Consider the following 24,882-nt stretch of genomic DNA (forward strand, 5'->3'; position numbering starts at 1 on the left):
AAATCTCACCCTGTGGCTGTAAAACTAGAGAGCAGACAGCCTATTTGTCAATGCCTAATGTTGTTCTGACTCAGGCAAAATTGTGGATTTCATTCCATTTATATTCAGAAAAACAGGGCTGCTGTTTAACGATCCTCCCTATGGTCACACATTTGGGGATGTGGTAGATAAGACATGAGCAGAACTTTCTAGAAAACTCAAGGAATAAGAAAAGATTGGCTCCCTTCTCTTTCCTGATGGACTTGGCTGCTCTGAAATGAATGGGCCTTATTTTATGGACTGTTGTGTATTTTATGGGAATACATATAATTCTTGTTGGGTCTTTGGGGATCATTGGGGTAGCTAGCTATACCCTGAGACATGAATAAAAAGGCAGTAGAACACCATTGTGAAAGTTTAGCAGGGGGCAAGCAGACAAAGACTATAGCCAAAGGTAACTAGTCTGGAGATGGATAGATCAAGGTGGAACTCAATGTGGCTCATAACTACCAGTAGCCATGTTGTTTTTTAAGTTTCACATAGGGTTTTAGTATGTTTGATGTTTTCTTTCTTACTGAGCAACCAAACCATGATCCGATTTCTAATTCCTGTGACCACTGCTTCTGTTCATTGGCAAAGGATGTGATGTGGAGGCTGGCTACATTGGAGCCAGATAGAAAGTTCCACAATGGTATGGACATGATTTCATTGCACATCAGAAAGTAAGCTTGCAATCATAAAATACTTGCTTCCTAATAAGTCCCGTTGGGACTTCCCCCAAGCCTTTAGGATATGCTTATAAATGGAGTAAGAGACAGGTTTATATATTGAATAGCTTATAAATGGATTTTTTCAAAAGCCTTTATGACCTAAACTCAACTCAAGGATATCGGGAGTCAGTTGTTTGCTTGGGAGTCAAGCTTTTTATTTGCAAATTCATTTATATTGCCCTCACTTCCATCATCGTGTAACCCCTTGTAGCCAAATGTGCTTAGTTATGTAATATAATACTGTGCTGTTGTGTTTACAGTTTGAAGATCCATAACTGGGTGGGATTACGCATGTCACTAATTCAGAAAGGTGAAAACAGTTGATCAGGGGCCACCAAGGGGAGCAAACAGGCTGAGAAAGGTGAAGTGCATATTTGCTCAGCAGTAAGCTCTATTGAATGCATTTATTTATTTATCATCATTATGTAAATGTATTCATAGCTTTTCGCAAGAGTCTTAAGAGTGACTTACAAAGATGTAAAATGCAAGAATGCCAGGAAAATAAAAAAACAGACATACTATGAGTGTTCATCCATGAACAACACAACATAGAATAGATGTGCGTGCATAGATATAGATAATTGATATACCTCGGGTTACAGACGCTTCAGGTTATAGACTCCACTAACCCAGAAATAGTACCTCGGGTTAAGAACTTTGCTTCAGGATGAGAACAGAAATCGTGCTGTGGCGCAGCGGCAGCGGGAGGCCCCATTAGCTAAAGTGGTACCTCAGGTTAAGAACAGTTTCAGGTTAAGAACGGATCTCCAGAACTAATTAAGTTCTTAACCTAAGGTACCACTGTATGAACATTTCCCCACACTACTGAAAGATGGAACACCAGGCTAAAAAATCAGACTAAAAAAACCCAAACAGCCTGGAAGAACAAGAATGTCTTTGCCTGGTGTTAAAAAGCTGATAATGTCAGCACCAGGCAAGTCTCCTTGGGGAGAGCATACCACAATTAGGGGCCACCACTGAAAAAGCCCAAGCTGCCATAGCCATCATCCATACCTGCCTTGGAGGGGGCCTTCAGGTTCTGTTTGGTTCCATTCCACTCTATTTTGTTCTGTTCTGTGGATACATGTGTGCCTGAGGGTGGCACATTGGCAACCCCTGACTATGGCTTCCACTCCCCTGGAAGAATGAGTTCTTCCAGGTTGATTTGGCAGTCAGTCAAGCCTGTTACACGGGTGGCACTGTGGGTTAAACCACAGAGACTAGGACTTGCTGATCAGAAGGTTGGCGGTTCGAATCCCCGCAACGGGGTGAGCTCCCGTTGCTCGGTCCCTGCTCCTGCCCACCTAGCAGTTCGAAAACACATCAATGTGCAAGTAGATAAATAGGTGCCGCTCCAGCAGGAAGGTAAATGGCGTTTCCGTGTGCTGCTCTGGTTCGCCAGAAACAGCTTAGTCATGCTGGTCAGATGACCCGGAAGCTGTAATCCGGCTCCCTTGGCCAATAAAGCGAGATGAGCGCCGCAACCCCAGAGTCAGTCATGACTGGACCTAATGGTCAGGGGTCCCTTTACCTTTACCAACCCTTTACCAGGCCATTTCCCCATTCCAAGTATACACACACATCCAGTTTAGAAGCCCAGCACCCTCATTTTTAAAAATGTGTATGTCATTCATCTTAGCAGTAGTCTGCGGAAGTAAAAATTATATATGGAAACAGCAGAGTTTTCTGCCTTTGTTATTATTACGGGACTGATACGTGGCTTTTAGCATCAAAGCAAAAGCATATCAACTGAAAGCCAGGAAAGTGGCTACAAAGCTTTCCTTTAGCAAAGCATCCCAAATTGCTGTGCCCAGCATGAGCTCTCTCTCTCTCAATTCCCCCCCCAGTCACATGAGCATACAAACACAAGACACTTCAGTTTCTCCTCGAACCATTAATTTGTCCCAACTCCCACACAGTGCTTTTGCAAGTGGGAATGATGATTTATAGTTTGTTTCCTATTAATCTTTAAAATAACTTAAAATCCCTCCTATAAATCATGGCTTAGCCCACTTCATTACCTCTGGATTATCTTTTAATATTTCAGATGGAAACCAAGGCTGCAGGATGTTTCCCCTACTTACCTTAATTCCATTTAACTCTGAAGAGGACATTGTTTTCCCTCCAATGAAGGCTGAAAAGCAAACCCAGGAATTCAGAAAGAAAGAACGCTCTTTGGTGGAGGAGGGAGGGGGACAGATATAACAGACTTGCATTCTGGAGCCATTTAACCATAGACACAGGAAATGAGCAAAATATATAAACGGGGGTAGGGAGCCATGAGTAGCTTGTATGAAACTGCCAAGTGGTGAGGGGCATTCAACTACTGACCAGGTGCAGAGGTGTGGTAGACTGCATGATAAAATATTATCTACATTGTTTAATACAAATCTCAGTAATACCGACTCCCTAACACACCCCAGTGAAAGCTCAATGGATTTAATAACTGTAGAACAAAAGGAGATAAAGGGGGAAATGTTGGTTTGAACAGTAAGGCAGACAGGGAAACAGGTGGAGGGGAGGAATGAGCAGAAAATAGTCTAGGAGTATCTAATTGCCTCATAACTCCATATCTTCACATAAGCTGCCATAATGGCCTTCTGTGTACCTTACTGAGATAACAGAATGATGCCATTTCCAAAGGCATGTTTGTATAATGGGTGGCAAGAATTCACCCACACGTGGCCTTTTTTTTGTACAAAAAACCCCGCCTGTCAGCAGTTTAGAAGACTTCTCGCTTTGGGGCATAAGCTTTTCTGAATGAACCTCTTCAGTGTCTCATCTGCATGATGAGCCAGCATTGCCCCGGCCTTCCATAATTGGGGAGTTCTCACTTAACTTGGTTTCATTGAGCAGGTCTGATTGCCTTGGCTATGCATATAAGCTTGACAAGTAGCAATCCAGCAATCATAAAAACAGCCATAAAACCTCGGTTTTTATGTACCCTGTAAGGTTGAGTTTATTCACAGTGGCAAAATGAATTACAGAGTGTCGCAGTGCTCAGCCATTAAATCTGGATATCTAATCAGTTGGGCCATCATGTAAATGAAAGACAAGTAAAAACAAAGGACATTTTCTAGTGGAAAAAAGCAGGGTTGCAAGGGGGGGGGGTCGGTTCCTGCTTAGGCGGGCAAATCCTGCAGTTCATTAGCAGAGAACTAATGATGCATGAAAATAAAGCTACTTTCATGGACACAAATTCAAGAACAAGTAGCTCTTACATGTCTGCAGAATGAAGAATGAAGATATAGTGCTGAATATCTGTCCTTACCCTGGTTTGCCGGGTTAAGTTCTCTAACTGGGTGGCATCGTTCATGTGGCTATAATCCAGGGAGGAGAAAGCAGAGATCACAGAAAGCAAAGATGGCAAAAAGATTTTTAAAAGTGGCTATTATAAGCACACACAACAGGTGGGTAGGGTCTAATCTAAGGAGGGTCACAACTGCATCATTCACAACCACCAATCTGATTGAAAAATTAGAAAGGGTCCCCAAATCCATGTTTGGATTAAAGGTAGTTCACAGGATTGGCTCTGAGAAGGTGAAGACTGCACACCTAGAGAACAATGATGGGCAGCCATGTGGTGGGAGCCAACATTAACACAATTAAATGTTTCACAAGCAGAAAATAAAAAAAGCATGCATAACAGATAATGCAAGAAGGTGAGTCAGTTAGCAGGCATTAGGTATATGTGTAACCTAATCTGACGTCCATCAGTCGCTTCACCTTCACATTAAGCAGATGGAAGGCATTCTGGAAAATATATGCCACTTTTCACTCTCAGAATGGACCTCCAAAGCAGCTCACATTTAAAAAGAAACCAATTTAAATACCATAAAACTAACAACAAAACACAAAGCAGCAAGTTTTCTTTATAGACTTGCCATACAACTGTTCTTCAACTTGCCCAGAGGAAATAAAAATTAGACAGAAGTTAAGGACTTAAGGATATGAAGGATATTATGTGAGAGTCAGTAAATGTAGAGAATGGAAGAATAGAAAAACAGATTCCTTGCCAAAGCTCCCTGCTCTTTCAAGAGCATCCTTGAAATTCCAGCTGAAATTGGATATGTGATCTAAGAGTCCATGCGTGGGCAGCTGCAGCTTTTTCAGAATCCCAGTACCTTTTGACACAGATCTCCTCACAAGGGATCGGGCTCTGCATATGAAACTGCCTTTTCCTGAGTCAGACCAATGGTCTCTCTAGCTCAACATTATCTACTCCAAATGGCTGTCAATCCCCAGGGTTTTTAGGCAGGGGCCATTCCCAGCCCAACCTGGAGATGCTGAGGACTGAAACTGGGACATTCGCAGATGCTATTTGAGAACCGGTATAGCAGAGCTTTCCAATCTTTTCATGTTGGTGACACACTTTTTTAGACATGCATCATTTCTTAACACAGCAATTTAGTTTTACTAGCAAACTGGAGGTTAAACTAACCCCTTATAAGACTGGGAGGAGCGTTTGTGTGGCACACATACACACTGCAGCCGACACACTAACGTGTCGTGACACACAGTTTGGAAAGCTCAGCGGTATAGTGTAGCAGTTAGAGGACTCGATTTGGATTTAAGGAGTCCTGCATATGAATCCCTGCCCAGCTGCAAAACTCACAGGTTATCTAGGGCCTGTGCTATTTTTCTAGAAAAAGAAGTGATGGAACTCGCCGTGAAAGAAAAACAAGTGTTGGAACTCACCATGAACGCCTTTCTTGCTTAGAATGGCAATGGCGCCCACCTGAGAGGTTCCAGAACTGAGTTCCAGAAAGTTCCATCTGGAAAAAAAAAGCCCCTTCTAGGGCTATTCACAGTGTAATAGCCTTCACATTGAGGGAATATGGGCTGCTTGCAGAGCTGTGGATGCCTCCAAAGAAAGGCAAAATAGACACAGAAGAAGTATTATATAGGGCAAAAATGAGGCCTTCTCGTAGTGCTTCCACTTGCCATCACTTCCAGCCAGCACGGCCAATGATCAGGGATGATGAGAGCACTAATCCAAAGATCCCCTGCAGTTAGGAGTTAAAATAAAAGGTTGGGAAGCAGGTCAGAGCTATTGCGCTTTTCATTTATTCCCCCCAAATGGAGTTAGTTTCCTACATAAAATTTATTACACAGCCTGACACTTTGTGAGGAGGTCAGGTCAGTCTGTGCAGCAGCAGATACCAGGCATGGAAAAGGCATAAACAGGCAGCCCCGCGCAGATTATTTGACCACATAATGCAATTTTGGCAAAGGTTTTCAAAATCTGAGGCACTGTGTGTGCCCTCAGGGGAATTGGGAGCCCTGACAAGAAAGCCCACAACCAAGGAAAGGCTAATGCATTCACAGCAGTACAAGTGTTTGGCTGTTTCCTTTTGACCTTTTATCCCATTCTTGACTGATTAAATTCTTATGCTAAGCAGCAGGGCCAAATTTTACGCTAATTGCACTACAGGCTCATTAGACCCAGCTGAACTAGAGAGGCAGGCTTGCGATGAACCAGCCGAGCCGCTGTCCACATTTTCGGTTTTGATTGTCACTCAGAGTGATCTCACCGATATTCCCCTTCACAGTGTGAGATATGTAAATTTGGCCTTTGAAAGGCCTTCTCGCCTTGGAATGCCAGCTTACTAATGTTGCTCTTTTCCTCCTGTGTACTGCCGTTCTCGTACAGCTGCCTGTCATGCTCTCAACTTCATGCCTCTGAGGCAAGTCGCTGTATACTTCACTATCACCAGCTATGTGGGTTTCGGTTTCTGCTTCATGAATTACCACAGACCCACTTGAATCGCTGAATTCCACACACAAAAAAACATTGTGCTCAGTGGGACACACACACACACACACACCCAGCAACTGGAAAAGAGCAGAGAAAAACAACGGCTCGAGTTTAATGGAGATCATCTCTGGTGACAATCGTGTGGTCCAGAATCAGAGCTTCACAGAATGTACAAACAGCAAAACAGACACACATGCAATTTGCCAAATGGAAGGGGGACCAATCTCTGAATTCTCAGCGGTTGCGCTCTGAGTCAATGGCTGGAAGCACATTTTCCCACAGAAACTGACGTCCTAACCACACCTAACATATCACTACCATGAGTGCAAATAACATATCATGTAGAACATCAGGATAAATTTAAGAGAGGACGGGTTTGTGCAGCCTTCAATACTGCTTTATACATGCAGGAACTGCAATGTGATGTTGTAGTATATCCTCCTCACCCTGAAACAGGATCAGTCCCACTCAGGGTTCCAGTCACACCTTCCTCCAGGATACTTGAAGCTATTAGCAGTTCAAGCAAACCAATTTTCATTCTCCCCACTGTGGCTCCTGGTGAGGACTATCTGCCGATAACTCCAAGACTGGACGACAACGACAACAACAACAACTTCTATACAGTCCTTCCTCCAAGGATCACAAAGTAGTTAACAATATAAAAACACAAAAATATATAGCATAGTAAGAAACAAAAGCAATAACCCCACAAACAGAGTTTAAAAGGCCATATATTGTTCAATTCGTGATATGAGGTTTCCCATGATCACTTGCAAAGAATTAGGTCCATGACAACTGCTTTCCCACAAAACCCTTCTTCAGCCTCTGGGTTTTTGCTATAGCATCAAGTCGGTAACATAGGAAAGCATTTGCTACCTGTTGACAAGTCACTTGCTACCTGTTGACAAGCACTTGCTACCTGTTGACAAGTCAAAGAAAAACACACCCTGTGTGCTTCAGTGTACACTTGTGATGTTCAGTAAACTCCAATGGACTTCAAATGTTGCTCCTGGCTGATGATGGCTGATATGTGAAAATTAGGTGAGCTGTCTTAACTGAGCAGAAACATTGTCTGTGAACACAAAATCACCACCGCATCTGACTCAAAATCAACAAGATGCAACATTGTGAAATGTTTCTGTTTCTTACAATTGTGGGGCCGGGTGGGGTGGGGGGTATTCTTCCCCTGACAAGTGAAACTGAGCAAACTTTCTGCTGTAGCTCAATTTAAATTCAGTAAAGACACCGAGCATTCGATAAAATGGCTTCAGGTGTTGCATTCTGGGAAGTGAACCATCTTGCCACCTCAAGGTTTCACATTCCCACCCCCTGCAGTTTAAGCAATCTTCACTTCCAACCTCAGCGTCAGTTTCCCTTAGTTATATAAATCTTGTAAATTAATGTTAACACAACTTTACTGGATATTTTTCCTCTTTTTTAGTATTCAAGTGAACAGCTTTTAACAATACCAATGCTTCATTCTATGTATTCAGAAAACCTTTGAAAGCTTTTGCGCCTCTACATTGATCATTAATGCATGAATGAGCATTAGCTGCTGTAGTTTACTTTTCCGAGATGGTGTTGACTTTTCACTTCATATTACAGGCGCTCGCTCTCTGGGTATTAGCGTGGCCTCTACTTCTGTCAATAGTAACTATGTAAGGAGTTCAGGTGACTACCACTGTTATTTCTGCAGGAATGCTGAATAGAAAGAGGCTTGGGGAGAAAAAAATGTATTAGTGATGCACTGTGAACTCTTCCATGGGCTAACAAAGTCTTCTTATAGCACAGTGCTGCAAAGCATTGTGGGATAATTGTTTCAGGGACTTCCAACATGGCACCCACAAGCACCACCAGGCTATCTACCAAAACATCACAGGATGCTTGCATAAGGTAAATATCTCACCTGAAATCCATACTACACAAGAGATTGCTCTTCCCACTTGGTTCCCATCTATACTGGCTTGGCCTCTCCTGTTTTGAATGTGCCCCCTTACACATGCCCATGTTTCAATGGATGCCAAGACTGGACACCCTCGTTTACTTCCTTTCTGAAATAAGAGGTGCAAATAGCTGTTCTCTTGGAGTGGTTGCTCAATTTGTTTCTCCTACCCCCAATGAACCCAGGGACGCGGGTGGCGCTGTGGGTAAAACCTCAGTGCCTAGGACTTGCCGATCGCATGGTCGGCAGTTCGAATCCTCGCGGCGGGGTGAGCTCCCGTCGTTCGGTCCCAGCTCCTGCCCACCTAGCAGTTCGAAAGCACCCCTAAGTGCAAGTAGATAAATAGGTACCGCTTTATAGCGGGAAGGTAAACGGCGTTTCTGTGTGCTGCGCTGGTGCTGGCGCGCCAGCTGCAGCTTCGTCACGCTGGCCACGTGACCCGGAAGTGTCTTCGGACAGCGCCGGCTCCCGGCCTCTTAAGTGAGATGAGCGCACAACCCTAGAGTTGGACACGACTGGCCCGTACAGGCAGGGGTACCTTTACCTTTACCTTACCCCCAGTGAAAGAAATGGGGGGGGGGGGCGTGTCAACTCTTTTATGGTCCTGTCTCTTTTTCTGCTTTTTTCACATGGCAGCCATTTTGTGTTACACCATGGCCCCAGAAGAAAGTTGGGCATTTAGTGTTGCCAGTCCCATGCTTTGGAGAACACTTCTAGCAGAAATTCAGCAGGAATCTTTACTTCTGACTGTCAGGAAACCCTTGGAAGACTTCCTTATGCCAACATACCTAGGCAACTGTTTAAAAAATGTCTTGGGCAGCCAGTCATTTTAACAATTGTGCTGTATTCCTTTTAAAGGTTTTTTTATGCTGCCGTACACTGCTCTGTTTTCTTAGAAGACGGTATATAAATACATGAATTAAATAAATAAATAGAGTTGCAGTGAAGAGGCTTCTTATGCAATGTTTATGGTGCTTTGTCACTGCTTACATATCTAAACTATTCTGATTTTTTACTTTAAAAGGGGGGGAAGAGACTGAACAGCAGAAAGCTGTCAACTGGTTCATTAAAAAGCCATAGGTGTTTGATTTCCTATGCGTGCTCTTACTTCAGCTGAGCTTATTGTGTTCTTCCTTGATCATTTGTCTGTGCCAGGTAACAGCTTTTCCTCTTATTTCAAGGTAGTCGGCAGTAACCCTGTTTTCATTCATAGCAATGTTTAAATAGCTTTAGCATTTTGTCTCTGCCCCATTACTCTCGAATACTGCCTGTTACCTACTCTATAGTGGTGGTGTACAGGCTCTGGTAAAAATTCTGCACATGGTCTCTATTCACCCATAGAGGAACACCCCCATTTTTCTGGTCTTCCTTGCCCACAGGAATGGGTTTTTAGAATTCCTTGCCTCCTCCCCGCAAAAAAACTTTTGAAAAAGAAAACCAAGTACTTATTAACACAACAGCTTTAAACAATTGTTCTGTGATGACAAGTGGTTTTTGTTTTTGAAAAGCTAAAACTAAAAAAAGAAAAGAAAAAATGGAAGTAAAGAGGCTTCTCACCAGTTAAACATGTGCAGGGGTTGACTGCTAATTACTAAAAAACTAGAAATGACATGAACTCAAGGAAAGTGGGAAATGGAAAGAAAATGGAGTTAACTTCCAGAGTTAAGTCTGCTGCAGCAAAAACAATGAAGGTGGCGCCATAAAGATGAAGAAAAGCAGACTGCTTCTGGTTGGTAAGAAATGTTAGGATGCTAGACTGACTCATCCTTGAACTGAGCATGTGCAACACGTGGGGCGCATTTTGAAGGGCCCCATATATACACCGAACCAACAGCAATTGGAGACAGTAACCAGTCACCTGGGGTGGGTGAATTTTTTATTCCTCTCTCACGGTTACTTGGAATTCTGACTTAATACAACGCAGCTTCACCCTTAAAGGAAAGTCAACAACTTATTTGTGCAATACACTTTTATTTTCCTTTTACCTCTGCAGTCAGTCTTTGAGTAATCATTGTGTAAACAATAGAATGGAATGGAATTACAATGAGTTGTATGCAAATGGTTCTAGAACACCTCAAACATTTATGACAAGGCATTATAAATAACTCTTAAATAACACATTTGCCATTCCCCCCCCCCAGTATGTTAAGAGAGCTGCCATTTATCTAAGTTTAGCAAGGAAGTTGTTTAACATGATAACATCCAAGAAACCCATTTCTCTGAAAATACGCTTCAGATTAGAGAATCATTCTAACATTTACTAGCTCCAAAATATCTATGCCACAGGTTAAGCGTATGACTACTTCGGTCTGAAGTATTTTAAAAGGTTTTGTAACAGAATTTTGTATCTTTTACCTTTTAAGTCATTGCACAAAGCCCTTTCTTATTATTTGCACTCCACCTGGGTGTTCTGCAGAATTTCAAGTAAAGCTCAGATTCTCTTCAAGTTTTATCATTATAAAACAATTCCTATCCCTTAAAGATAAGCCAAATCAGAGATGGGCAAAGTAAAGGCATTTTTTAGCTTAATGGCAACTGTTTATAAGGTCTCAGCTTGTAGACTCCCCCAACAAAGCAGAACGTAGGCCATATTTGTCTCAAGTCTCTGCTACAATAAATCTTCCTCATTACTCAGCAATCTAGACATGGCAGGCCTAGAGATGAGATGAGCTCCGATTCACCCAGCTTCAGGCACAGTCTTAGGACATTTAATATCTGCAAGGCACCTCCCACACTCTTGACAATCCACTTGCGGGTTTTAAAAGGACACACAAACCAAACAAAACCAAAACTAAATGCCTACAACAGTTCAAAACGGGGGAAACCAGAGATAGTGACACATACTTCAAAGATAAACCTGAAACTCTTTAAAACAAACATGTTTAACTGCAATAAGCACATAAATCAAGAAATGGAGAGGGAGAAATCAATTTCTTACACCTAGGATGTATAATGCATAAATATAGGGGGAAATAAAATTCACAGTTGGGTTTTAAAACTAGAATTCAAGTTTGGCTAATAAACTCTAGCATTTACCATTATGTTCATTTCTACATACAACAAAAGAGAGTTGGTATCATCCACTAAAATAGTTATTACTGCATTATTATTTTAATTAAAGAATAGCTCTGATAGAAAATTCCTTTTGTAACCAATGGATACATAGCCACCTGAGCACATTTCCAATCTGTCTGTTTTTGTTTTTTTACTCAGGGAAATCCAAACTGATTGCTAGAGACACATTTAGTAGCTTTTGGAATGTTAGCAGAAGCAGTGTAGCTGTGGACTTTTGCTTGGGTTCCAACTTGGTGAATTGCTAGAGAATGAAGCAGAAATTCAGTGTGTGGTGCTTGAAAATTTTCCTTTGCAATGTAAAGCTGGCCTCTTCGCAATCTCACCGTTTCGCCGGGGGTCAAGTGATTGGCATCAGCTGACACTTAACTGAGCAAACCCAATCAGTTTTACTTCATCAGGGATCTCAGTACCATCACAGCCAGAAGCCTGGAGGGGAAAAAGGAGGAGGGATACCCCACAAAAATGTCAATATGTGTAAGGAGAACTATGGTTTGTTTGTTTTGCAAGCATTTTTAAAGCCCTTTATTATGTTACATCTAACAGATACACAGTATAACATATAGGTATCAAGCCATAATGTGTTGAGGCATACCTATCTATATGCTTGTATAATATCTTCATAACCTCTTTAATTTAATGCACATTATACTTTAAAAAAACCAACTGTGCATTTTCCATTTTTCTATTTATGCACATTTTACCATTGTACAGAAATTTTGCGCAGACTTCCCAACCTTACATTCCATGGCATTCTTAACAAACCTAGCTCTTGCTGCATATCAGTTTGTTACTCCACCCTAGTTTTCTCCCCCTATTCCTTCATTGTGTTTAACTGTTGTTTATAGAATTACCCTTACTTGTAGATTGATTTTAGTATAGGATTTTTAAAAAAATATTCCCCAAAGCTGTACCATTCACTCTTCTTGTTTTTCCATCTTGATTTCTTATTTTGGCTGTGAGATTTGCAAGTTCTGCAAATTACTTTAGTTTATACCGTCATTGCTCTTTAGTTGTATATTTCCCCCTTTCCAACTTCTGGCATATACTAGTCTGGCTGCTGCCGTCACATAGAGAAATAAGTTATGAGCCTTTGTGGGGATCTCACCTCCAATGATCGTTAATTGGAAATCTTCCGCTTTTTGTTTCTGTTTTGGAAATGTGATCTGGAGAAATTTTTTGAGCTCGTCATAAACCATCCCCCAGAATTTTGGGGCAAGTTTACACTGCCATCACGTATGGATAAAGGATCCCTCAACCTCTGAGCATTTCCAGCATATATTAGACCCTTGTCTGTACATCTTAACAAGTTTACTGGGGGGTGAGAACTATGGTTTTTTTTTTACACCTTCTAATACAGACAAGGAGCAAAATATCTCTCTTGCCTTAAGTTCAACCAAGCAGCCTTTGGCCTCTATCGCAGCAAGGATTTATTCGTGGTATATCCAGTGCTATTTTTCTAGAAAAAGAGGTGCCGGAGCTCACCACGAATGCCTCCCTTGTTCTCTTAGAATGGCAATGGTGCCCACCTGAGAGGGGCCAGAATTGAGTTCCAGCTGAAAAAAAGCTCTGGGTATATCCTACTCCTATTCCTACTTTCTAACACCAATAAGTGTTAAGAAAACCCTTGCATGCTAATATTCACTGCCAAAGGGGTATCTACAAGAGTGGGGGATGTAGATTGAATCATGACACCTGAATGGGTAGCAGGCAGCGGCTACCTGTTAAAAGGGGGTTGGACCTGTGTGTTTATGAGAAAAAGTTTTAGTAGTTAAACCAGGAATAGCCAACATACATCCCATAGCATTTGAAAGGCACCAGCTCCCAACAGCTTCAGCTAATGTGACTGAAGCTCCCTCGGTCCAGTATACCTGAAGGAGCGTCTCCACCTCCATCGTTCTGCCCAGACACTGAGGTCCAGCGCCGAGGGCCTTCTGGCAGTCTCCTCACTGCGAAAAGCCAAGTTACAGGGAACCAGGCAGAGGGCCTTCTCAATAGTGGCACCCTCCCTGTGGAACGCCCTCCCACCAGATGTCAAAGAGGAAAAATAACTACCAAACTTTTAGAAGACATCTAAAGGCAGCCCTGTTTAGGGAATCTTTTAATTTTTAATAGGTTATTGTATTTTGGTGTTTTGTTGGAAGGCGCCCAGAGAGGCTGGGGGGGACCCAGCCAGATGGGAGGGGTATAAATAATAAATTGTTGTTGTTGTTGTTGTCAGGGACAATAGGCATTGTAGACTAATGACAGCTTGAGGGTACTATGTTGGCTGCTCCTTGCTGCAAACTATTTTCTTTATGTTTCAAAATGCAAGACCTTTAAATATGCAGCGTTGGACTTCTCCCCTGTTCCAAGCCTGCCCTAGCCAATTTCCTGGAAAATGCAACAGGGCTAATGTAGCTGACCTTCATTAAGTCAAGTTCGCGTTTATTTTATCAAGATGCGATAGATCTTTGAATCAATATTACTAATTAAAACAACAGCTTGGAGACACACACTCCCCTCTCCCTATTGAGGGCAAGCTGAAAAATAAGCCACAGTTGTCCGACATTTTAAATCAGCAGAGACTGATACGTTTGTCAGGAACATAAATTTAGCACTTCTGCAATTAACTACCCTGTGTCAATGATCCCAAGTGTTAACATGTCCTAATCGTTCTGTGAATATATCCATTTTAAGCCACTCTTGAATAGGCTTCATCTATTGCAGGCAGAATATAATTTTGTTGTTGTCTTTAAAAAAAGCAAAACTTTTTTTGTTATTATCTCATTGAAATATCATTAAAAAGATAAAAGAAGCAAGAGCATATATTGTATAAATTTAAGAAGTTTTTAAAAAGCACCTCACAACTAAAAAAAGAATCCGGGAACAACTGAGGTTTTATACCAGCTATTTCAATAAGCCTGCCTAAAGAAACAAATGTCTCTTATTGGATGCCTAAAAGAGAGGGAGAATTGCAAGGCAGGTTCTGAGAGCCCTGCAGTTCACATTAAACTCCCAACCATCAGGGCTTCAAAGGGACACATCACCTGACATCACTATGACATCAGGTGACTATCAAGAGTGGCTCCGCCCAACTGTCAACTTTAACTTTCCAGGGGTAGGAGGAGATAAAAGATCTGGCCCTCCAACCAGAAAAAGTTTCCCATCCTTGGTCTATGTTAGTCTTTTTCAACCTTGGGTTCCCAGATGTCGTTGGACTACAAATCCCATCATCCCTGACTGCTGGGTCCTGCTAGCTAGGGATGATGGGAGTTGTAGTCCAACATCATCTGGGGGACCTAAAGTTGAGAGAGACTGATCTAGATAGACAATCAACTACATTCAGGTACAACCAGAGTCGACCAGCCCTCACACACATTCTCAATTATCTTACGAACACACTCCTGTTATCTAATACCTCTGCATCTGTGGAGGGACTCTTGAGAAGATGCCTTACAGCCGTCTCAATCAGGCCAGGCCTTCCCCACAGAAGCATTAATTGCTCCCTGGACCCACTTGCCCAGAGCCTTCCAGCTAGCTTTCGTTAGCGAAATGTGTGTGATTACAGCAGCCATGGTGCCTTAACATTTTGGCACTTGAATTCATGTTATGTGTAAAATTGCAATCATGGATTGCTTTATTTATTTATTTATTTATTTAATCCTTATTTGGGAACAGGCCATAAAGTATAAGCATAGTAATTTCCTTGCTGCTTCGTGGCTCACCATTTTTAAAATAATAAATAACTGAAGAGTTTCCTCCCAAGCACTGTTTCCTAAATGAGGCCATACATTTCCCCATAAAGCCTTATAGAAATGAGGTAAGTTGTGTTTCTTTTGCATCTAAAATTGCAACCCACCATAGTGTCTGCAGCACTTATCTTCAGAGCCCAATGTAGACAATACCTTTTTTAAATGCAAAAGCACTGCATTTATGCAAATAAATGAATTACATTATTGATTCCAAGCGCTGAAAGGAGGTTTTTTGTGTGCAGAATGTAATACAGAAGCACATCCAATAATAAACACTTTTTACTGAAATCTACTCATTGCAAGCTTTAACTGTGGCTGCTACTCCACCACAATCCCCCTTTCAACATCTAAGAATTGCACTAAATTCTGAACTGTATGTAATCGCTAAGACAACTGTTGCTACATCATGGCTTCATGTTTATCTTGAAAAACCTGAATGCCACCCATATTACATTATAGCCCCGACAAACCAATTACATCTATGGTTCAATGGCTCCCAAACACAGCCTTGGCATAAATGACTGTTATTGTGATTTGATGGCTTTGTATGACAGCCTCTCACCTGGGCCATTCTACAGTTGCTTCCTATCACATGTCGCAGTTATCTTTCACAACTAAACAGATCTTAGTCAATTGGCTCCACCAGAATGCTTCTTTAGAACAACCACCGCTGCGATCCATTTTAAATTACTGGACATATACGTGTTAAAGCTACAATATTAGAAGATAGGAAAACAGTTTTCAGATCCATGTCTCCCAGTTTGGCTCCTACAAAATGTATCACTAAAAATGGTGGCTCCGCAGCAGGAACTTTTTACCTGCACAACGTTTTTCTGGCAAGTGATCCATGAATTCTCCAGTTTTGCTGATAAATCTCACTTGTTTCTTTCACTCTCCCTTAGCAAATAGAGCAGAGAACATTAGCTCCTCGGTATCGAATGGTGTGGTGGGGGTCTGGGAAAGGGGAGAATCGCTCACAAATGGAGAAACGCCCCACATCAGGTAGGAGCTATTTGCAACCCATTCCAAATTGTTCAGAAGGGTCCTCTGGAGAGGCTTTTTGAGGTGGCTGCAGAGGGACGGAGGGGAAGGCAAACTTTCCTTCTATGAACCTCTAAGTTATCTTACTATCGAAGCCACTATGCACCAAGGAAGGAATTGACACGTTTAGCTGCAAGTTTATGAACATGGAGAATTAGCAGCGCCCGTGCAACTAAGTGCATGCTGTGTAAGAAGTGCAAGCCACCATTTCATCTGACTAAACATGTGGTGCTGGCATGCTATTACTGCACTCTGGATCTCAGGAACAACGCAGTGCTTATTGCAATTCAAGCACAGCGCTGTTAACACAAAACAACAGAAAGTCCCCTCCACAAAGAATACTTCAGATTCTGCTCTCTTTATAGAAAATACTGTAGAGCCATTGGTTCAGCTGGTCCCAATCAGAAAGCCTTGGCTATTTTCCTAAGTAATAAACCTGAGACATCAATAGTCGCTTAACTTCAAGAGCAGCTGTTGAGTCTTTGGATACATATGCCAAGTTTGTTTTTTTCTCTTCGCAATTAAGTAGTGCTGTTTTCTGCAAATTATCCTTTCCAGTTAGTGAACTGTTTGTTTTTTCAAAAAAAGAGACCATTAAAACTGTTTTCTGCTTTCCTATTTCAGTTTGTGTGGGGTAATAAAATGTTGAAAAGGTCAATGTTCAGTGCAGAAAGGCAGCTAATAAAGCGCTAGAAATTAAGAAGACCTGGCTCAAAAGATCAGTAATTGTTTTCTATTTATTACATTACTTTATTGACCACAGTACTGTACTTACCAGCTTAAAGGTTAATGTTTTCAAGGCCTTGGGATCATCTACTATTTTTTGTAAATTAGCAGCAACTGAGGAAAACAAAGCATAGAAAATGGAGTACACAGAAAGCAACATGGTATACAGTTAATCATTGAATACATTTATTCAGGAGAAGCAGAATTACGCACTTGTAAGAAGCTGCACCCCAAATTACACAAATTTTCGCTTGAATACAACAGATACATGGCAAGCACCTGCTCTGTTTCCTTGTGTCCTAATTTAATATTTGTCCTCTGTAGATGGATCCTCATGGGGGGAAAAATACAAAATTTCATCTCGATATGGTTTCTGTTCTAACATTTTCGCAGAGCTTGTTTTGTAGGGACCAGGACTTAGAAAGACGGGAAAATATATATTGTATTAGTTGCACACTTGCACTCAACTTCTGAAGACTATGATAATTTAATAGCCATTTCAACCAAGCATATTAAGTGGGTAAACAGAACATTATTTATAGCTTTAAAAGGAGAAACAACAGGGTAGTAATTAACACACAACGCACAAGACCATCATCTTCTGTAGGAACGCAAGTTTAAAAAAAGATCTATATGGGTTTTCTTGCTAAGTAGTAGAAGAAATAGATTTATTTTTTAAGGGGAAAGTGTGGGTTTTTCTCCCCACTAAGAAGAGGTATGAACTTTATATATTCTAAAAGCAGAAAAATAATAGTCAGCTGGCACCTTCTGACTCCTGAGTCTACAGCTTTTATCTAGTCAATGCTAATCCCAGGAGGTAAACTTTCATTTTATCTCTTGTGACCCACCAAGTTGAATTTAGCTCACCTGTCACCTCTGGTGCCCCACCACCAACTTCATTACCCTTCTGTTGCTGTCAGCTGCCTGGTAAGGTGAAGATGGGTGGTCTTGATACCATTTTCTAACACCTAAAATACATGGTCCCTGGGCTGCACTTTTCTTGGTCAGTTTGAAGAAATGTATATCTGCTCTAAGAGTAGTGGACAATATCACAAGTGGCATCCCAGTGGCAAGTTCACCATCACCACCACTGCCCTAACAGCATTTAAGAATATACTTATTTGAACATGCTTGTGAAAAGTATTTGCAAATGCGACAGCAGCAACATGATGCAAACTTTGCAACCAGGATGCTTCAGGCAGCATGTCAAATACGGCATGAGCTCCACCCCAATCCAACCTGAGCTTGATCATATGCAGTCAAATACTCTTAAGTCACAAACACTGTTTGTTTTTAAGTGTCAATGCTCCCTTCCTGTCCCTTTTGTTTTCTTTTAACGCAAACAGTAATTTTGTTCTCTGGCTATTAGAAAAACATCGGTGTGTTGACAATAATTTCTTATTGTAATTCTGTTTCTCTTCTAGTTATGTGCTTACATAAGCAATCTTTCACTCTTTATTATGATAAAATGGGCAAATGATGTGCAACTACCATCATACCTGTCCACTGGCCATGATGGTTGGTAATGATTGGAACTGGAGTCCAACAAAACCTGGTTAGTCCCGCCCATGTCCTCCAGTGATAAATTCAAGCATCTATCAAAAAGTGAGTTGTGCCACATGGGTTTTATGATATGTAAATACAAATTATAATGATGAAACAAATAGAGATGCAACGTTCCTGGTGTGAAGTCTCACAATTAACAGTCCCTAGACCTCATCCTCCCAAATCCTTGGGAAAATTAGCCACTCCGGAAAGAGGCAGTAGAGACAGACAATGGACAAAGACAAGACGGTAGCTCCTCCTCTCCTCTGAGTTTGATTGTGAGCAATCCCCACTCCTGTTATTTCTGCCCATTACTGGGAGTTATTTAAGAGTTCAACAGGCTGGGCTGTTCATGTTTTCAGTGGTGAGCACAAGGTATAGGCCAGCTTTAGAAGTATGAAGAAACCATTGGAAATTACTTCATGTTCTTTGACAAGCATTTTAAGATACTTATTTCTGCATTGATCTGATGCCATTACTATGTTAATTTTGACATTTGAAAGTCGTTGGTTCATTAAACCTGCTGCACTGCAAGAGTGGAAGGAACTGAATTTGTGATTAACTAGTTTCCAGAATAACTCAATCAGTCAGCCTTTATCCAAAGTTTTCTTGAAAAGAAGGATCCCAGCTGAGGCAGCACTAGGTGAAGAAAAGCAGTACTCTCACCAAAGAACAGGGCCACAGTAGGCCCAGATTAGAGACTAACAGAATGAAAATGCCTTGGTTCAAGTTTCTTTGCTGAACTGGGGGGGGGGGGGAGTGAGCTTCACAACATTTCAGCTTGAGCCTAATATGCAGAACTTGTAGTCAACCAAGTTTTACTCAAAGTAGGCATGCTGAACATGTCTCTTAGGGCCAGTCATTTCAATGGGTCTATTCTGAGTAAAACCTACTTGAATATTACCCATGGATATTGATTAAGGAAGTTTCCATACAATACTGGAAGTGCCTTGTGCATTTTCCCATGCTCACAAAATCTTATGTCATAATAAATCTGCTGGTCATCAAAGGTGCCACAAAACACTCTTGTGCTGGCTACAGTTCAGACCAGTGGCGTAGTGTGGAGGGGCCACAGGGGTGGTTGCCCTGGGAGCAAAATTGTTAAAGGTAAAGGGACCCCTGACCATTAGGTCCAGTCGTGGCCGACTCTGGGGTTGCGGCACTCATCTCACTTTATTGGCCGAGGGAGCCGGCGTACAGCTTCCGGGTCATGTGGCCAGCATGACTAAGCCGCTTCTGGCGAACCAGAGCAGCACACGGAAATGCCATTTACCTTCCCACCGGAGCGGTACCTATTTATCTACTTGCACTTTGACGTGCTTCCGAACTGCTAGGTTGGCAGGAGCAGGGACCGAGCAACGGGAGCTCACCCTGTCGCGGGGATTCGAACCGCCGACCTTCTGATCGGCAAGTCCTAGGCTTTGTGATTTAACCCACAGCGCCACCCGCGTCCCTTGCAAAATTGTTAGGAACACAAAATTTCAACACCCAGTGCTGCCTCAATACAGCTGTGGGCTCCATTGATAACGGCTTCTGCATGTGAACCTGGAAGTGACCTCTCCAGACAAGGAAATCACTCTTCTTATCTCTAAGGCTGTGACCTCCTGGGTTACGCAGATGCCATTAGGCAGTTGAATGCACATGTGTACTCCATCCGTTACCCAGTCACCCAATGCTCCGACAGCACCGGGCTCTGGTAACCTACGCTACAACCCTGGTTCAGACTCTCCCACAGCCTACATTCCATGTCAATACACACAAGAGAGGTTCAAAAGGCAGGTTTGCAGTCATGGGAGAACACTTGAAAAATATACACAGTACAGCATAAAGTACTTGTGTGGGTTGTTAAAAATCAAGGTGTGCCACTTCATACTGGCACACTGCCTCCATTGTCAACATCTACCATCACTTTCATGAAACTGACTACTGAAGAAAGATCAAGCAGAAGCTCTTGACAAATTTCAGTCCTTATATTTTAATCAAAACAGGAAATGTTATTTGACAACCAATTCCTGTTAACTCAAGGTATCTCCCCTGAAGAAACTACTTTGGGTTTTGAGATAGGATGCAATGGCAGATAGAGGTGCAGATCAAGGGAACGCCTGCAAGTAATCCCTGCGAATTGCACTGTCAGCTAACTGTTAAGAAGAAAAGCCACACTTTGCTCAGAAACATCATAAGGTTAAAAATAACCTCTGATGTGCACAAGTGCAGACACACATTCCTGTATTTGAATCCTAGTTCTGAGCAGAAAAACTAAAAGGGTCAAATGGTTTCTCTCCCGCATTGATTCACTGCTCAAAATGGTCACCTGCTACAGCAGCTTTTCCTTAAAAAATAAAAGCTGTGAGATTGTTACAGGGGGTCTGCTGTCCAAAATTTAGTTTAGCCCCCAGTTACATTATCAAATTCTCTCTGAGGAAAACTAAAGTGAATCCTGGTGATTTGTGAACGAGGTTTTGAAGGACAGGAACACTCAATGTGGAGATCAAGAACAGGTGGGGAAATTAACATCACTATTTTATCCAAGAAGCAACCTGAAGAAAATACAAAAGAAAAAGAAAAAAAGACACAACCCAAAGCTTTCTGAAACAAGGATTGAGTCATGAAGTTTTAAGACAGAGAGTGCTTTGTGAAAAGGGTTTCTGTTGTGTTTTGTACCCCTGGCCATGCATGTTACTGTTCCATGGCTTTCCCGTATCTTAACGATTCACAATGCATTAAGGAGCAGGATGGAAAGCTGCGCAAAAAGAAATCTAAATTCCATCTTCAGCTAGATGTATGTATCAAGAGACGGAGGTGTAGAAGACGGGGAAATAAATAGGCAGGGAAAATGATGAAAGCAGAAGTGGCAAGTCTTCAGAAGCTTTACAATATTCTCCTGTGCTTTAACTACAAATGCCATTGCAAATTAGGCAGAGACTGTATGCAGACACTTTGATCTCTCTTTTAATATAAAACTGAAGCAAGCGACTTTTACATTACGAAGGCAAACCATGCCATGGAGCAAGTCACTATGGGATTTTTCAAGAGAAAGAATACTGTTACTTTCATATCCTTAAGCAAATTCACTCTTATGTGTCTGACCAACCCGACTGAAGTATGGCGAGAAATTATGTTAAAGTGTGCTATTTCGGTTAACCTTTTATGCCTTTTCTTTTTAAACACATTGCGCAAAGACTAAACAAACAATTCTTCTTTACTCAAGTCTCACCAGAAGTCAATGTCATATAATATTTCAACCCCTCTTGGTTACCAAGGCATAAGCCCCCTATTATCTTAAATATATATATATTCAGAGTAAATTCAAAATGCAAAGCTTGCTGTACAAACTTCATAGGCTGAAGAGGGCACTGGAGAAAATTCCTTCAATGATATTTTACATTTATTTTACACCAGAGATTTCCCAGTCAGCTTGTCAAAGCCAGTTGCAGTTACCATCTTCGTTACCTATTTATATAGGCGGGGTGCTTAATCTGTAGCCTTCCAGATGTTTGTACGACTCCAGCTACCATCATCCCCAAGAACTGGGCCGTGCTGGCTAGCGCTGGTGGGAAGGACAGCCAGTCAACACCAAAAAGGTTTAAATTAGAACCAGAGGGCTCAATTTCTCACTCAAGTAATAAAACATATGTCTAAACTGAACCACTTGACTACAGGTGGTGGGGGAGGGGGCTTCACCTGACCGGTTAGTTCTCAACACATGAACGTTTCACCCACGTACCAAAGTTAGGATCAGGAATAAAGGTTCTAACTTAAAAAGCAAGCACACTCATGACCCAATGGCTTTGGAGGACAAACAGCAGGTCTGGTGTGTGCTATGGGACACTGTTCCAGATTCCCTCAATGAAGTTCTTGGCTGATGCAATAGGAAGAAAAAGGGGCAGAGGTAAATGCCACCTACCATCTTAAACCATTATCTTTCTGCTTCTGTAGCTTCAGGTGTGTGTGTGTGTGTGTGTGTGTGTTTATGCAGAGGTTGGATGGCCACCTGTCATGGATGCTTTAGTTGAGATTCCTGCCTTGCAGGGGGTTGGACCAGATGGCCCTCCGAGTCCCTTCCAATTCTACAATTCTATAAAGCCTACTGTAAGATCAAATCTCACAAGGCTTTCACAGAACTTGAGAGTTTTGTCTGCACTTTGATCTGGTACGCAGGCTGAGACCCTACCTGCCCGCAGACTGTCTCGCCAGAGTGGTGCATGCTCTAGTTATCTCCCACTTGGACTACTGCAACGCGCTCTACGTGGGGCTACCATTGAAGGTGACCCGGAAACTACAACTAATCCAGAATGTAGCAGCTTGACTGGTGACTGGGAGTGGCCGCTAAGACCACATGACACTGGTCCTGAAAGACCTACATTGGTTCCCAGTACGTTTCCGGGCACAATTCAAAGCGTTGGTGCTGACCTTTAAAGCCCTAAACGGCCTCTGCACAGTATACCTGAAGGAGCATCTCCACCCCCATCGTTCAACCCAGACACTGAGGTCCAGCTCCAAGGGCCTTCTGGTGCAAGAAGTGAGGTTACCGGGAACCAGACAGAGGGCCTTCTCAGTAGTGGCGCCTGCCCTCCCATCAGATGTCAAAGAAATAAACAACTATCTGACTTTCAGAAGACATCTGAAGGCAGCCCTGTTTAGGGAAGTTTTTAATGCTTGATGTTTTATTGTGTTTTTAATATTGTGTTGGGAGTCACCCAGAATGGCTGGGCAAACCCAGCCAGATGGGCGGGGTATAAATAATAAATTATTATCATCTACAGGTTGCTTCTCTGCATGCTTCAGCTGAAAAGTGGAATTGCAACATACCAGTTGCTTTCAATCAGGGTGCTTCGGGAACTGATGGAACCTGTTCCTTCCTAAAAAAAATAAATTTAGCTAAACTAAGCTTCTACAGCAATCCCTGTAGGAAAAACCCCCTGAGAAGATTGTTTTGGTGAGGAGAAATGTCAGTAAATCAAGAAGCACACACCAGTAAGCAAGGAGCTTATATGCATTTTTGGCAGACACTGGGAATCTTCCCCCTTTAATGAGTTCATCCAATAGGCCCTGTCTTTTTATCAGAGGAAGTTGCACACTCTCTTCTCTTTCATTTGCTGGATCTCCTTCTCATGTCTATGGGGGACACTGGAAGGTTATGAGAACCATAAAGAAACCTCATTTTTCTTAGGGACAGGATGTTGGTGCCCAAAAGATATGTTGGAGCCTTTTGTAAGGCCTATTTCTGTGAAAATCTCAGCCTGAAATGCTGTGGAGTGTGGGGTTTTTTTTTGGGGGGGGGTCAGAAGAGAAGAAAACCTCATACTTTTAGAAGCATACACATAGATCCTAACACCACAGATACAGAAGAGTTCCAAATGAAGCTGAACATTTTATGTTACCAAACAAGCAAGAATTCCACCAGGAGGCAGAGATAATCACTGAAGCGAAATAAAAATATCTTAGTTAAACCACACTGAAGTACCGTATTGCTTATTTATATTAGAAATCATGCTGAGGATTCCCTTGAGAATCGATGGTAGTCAATGAAGTTTTGATAACACGGGTCCTTTTTGTGCAAAACCAAAGAATAAGAGAGGTTGTGAATGGGCCCTTATCCATTTAACCATACTGAGTTACAGCAATAGTGTAATTTCAAAACGAAACATGATTTACCTATGACTACATCGTGGCCGTCAACCAGGCCTGCAGAGAACAGCTCTTGAGAAACGCCATCTGCTGTGTCTGTGTGGAACGTGAAATGAATATGTATTAGTCATAATTAAACTGGGGGGGGGGGGACAAAACAAAAATCAATAAGCCAGGGAAATTTGTTTTAAAAGTAATTTTAATCTATGGACGTCCATTACCAAAGGGTGCTTAAAACCAAAACTTATTTTTGTTAGAGGCACCATGTACTCCACCACTGATAGTTCTCTCATTTTCTACACACATTCAAAAGCACAGGGTTAATTGTTTAATTCTTCACCAATCCTATAAAGCTCCTTTGTTTAAGCCAGTGGAATTCCTCCTCAGCCATGTAATTAGGTATCCACATTGTAATGAATGTGGGAAAGTTAAGGGGGGCTATGAAATAAACAGGGCCTGAGAGCCACATGGTCTTTCTCCATCCCTCACTTTTAATAAGAGCTTTCAGTTCAGGACACAAGGAGCAGCTAGACCCAAATTAATCAACAGCTTCAGAAGCAAGCGTTTGAACTGGCTCAACGTAAAAGTGTTGCGGGGGGAAAGACAACGCTCTAAACAACTTTCTCCCCCTGCAAAGGATGGATACGATCCTGCCTACAGGTACTGAGTAGCGTATAAGACTTCCAA

General features: G+C 42.0%; 2 protein-coding genes across 6 annotated transcripts in view; both read right to left on the reverse strand.

Moving 5' to 3' along the window:
- Positions 1-6,632, reverse strand: part of LOC309540299 (uncharacterized protein) — a gene marked incomplete at its 5' end in the record, with an annotated part of 84,727 nt that extends 78,095 nt beyond the window's left edge. Inside the window, 3 exons of the mRNA XM_082237076.1 lie at positions 2,834-2,883; positions 4,021-4,069; positions 6,360-6,632. Coding sequence (XP_082093202.1) covers positions 2,834-2,883; positions 4,021-4,069; positions 6,360-6,632 — 372 coding nt within the window. The remainder of the gene's footprint in view (positions 1-2,833; positions 2,884-4,020; positions 4,070-6,359) is intronic.
- Positions 6,633-10,400: 3,768 nt separating this feature from the next.
- Positions 10,401-24,882, reverse strand: part of STK39 (serine/threonine kinase 39) — a 113,889-nt gene continuing 99,407 nt past the window's right edge. For all 5 annotated transcript variants that reach the window (XM_082236828.1, XM_082236824.1, XM_082236825.1 and 2 more), the window contains exons 16-18: positions 24,223-24,291; positions 17,072-17,136; positions 10,401-11,950 (exon numbers count right to left, since the gene is read on the reverse strand). In XM_082236828.1, coding sequence (XP_082092954.1) covers positions 11,876-11,950; positions 17,072-17,136; positions 24,223-24,291 — 209 coding nt within the window. In that variant the 3' untranslated portion in view covers positions 10,401-11,875. The remainder of the gene's footprint in view (positions 11,951-17,071; positions 17,137-24,222; positions 24,292-24,882) is intronic.

The sequence above is a fragment of the Podarcis vaucheri genome, assembly GCF_965113315.1.
Source record: "Podarcis vaucheri genome assembly, chromosome: 1".
Taxonomy (NCBI): domain Eukaryota; kingdom Metazoa; phylum Chordata; class Lepidosauria; order Squamata; family Lacertidae; genus Podarcis; species Podarcis vaucheri.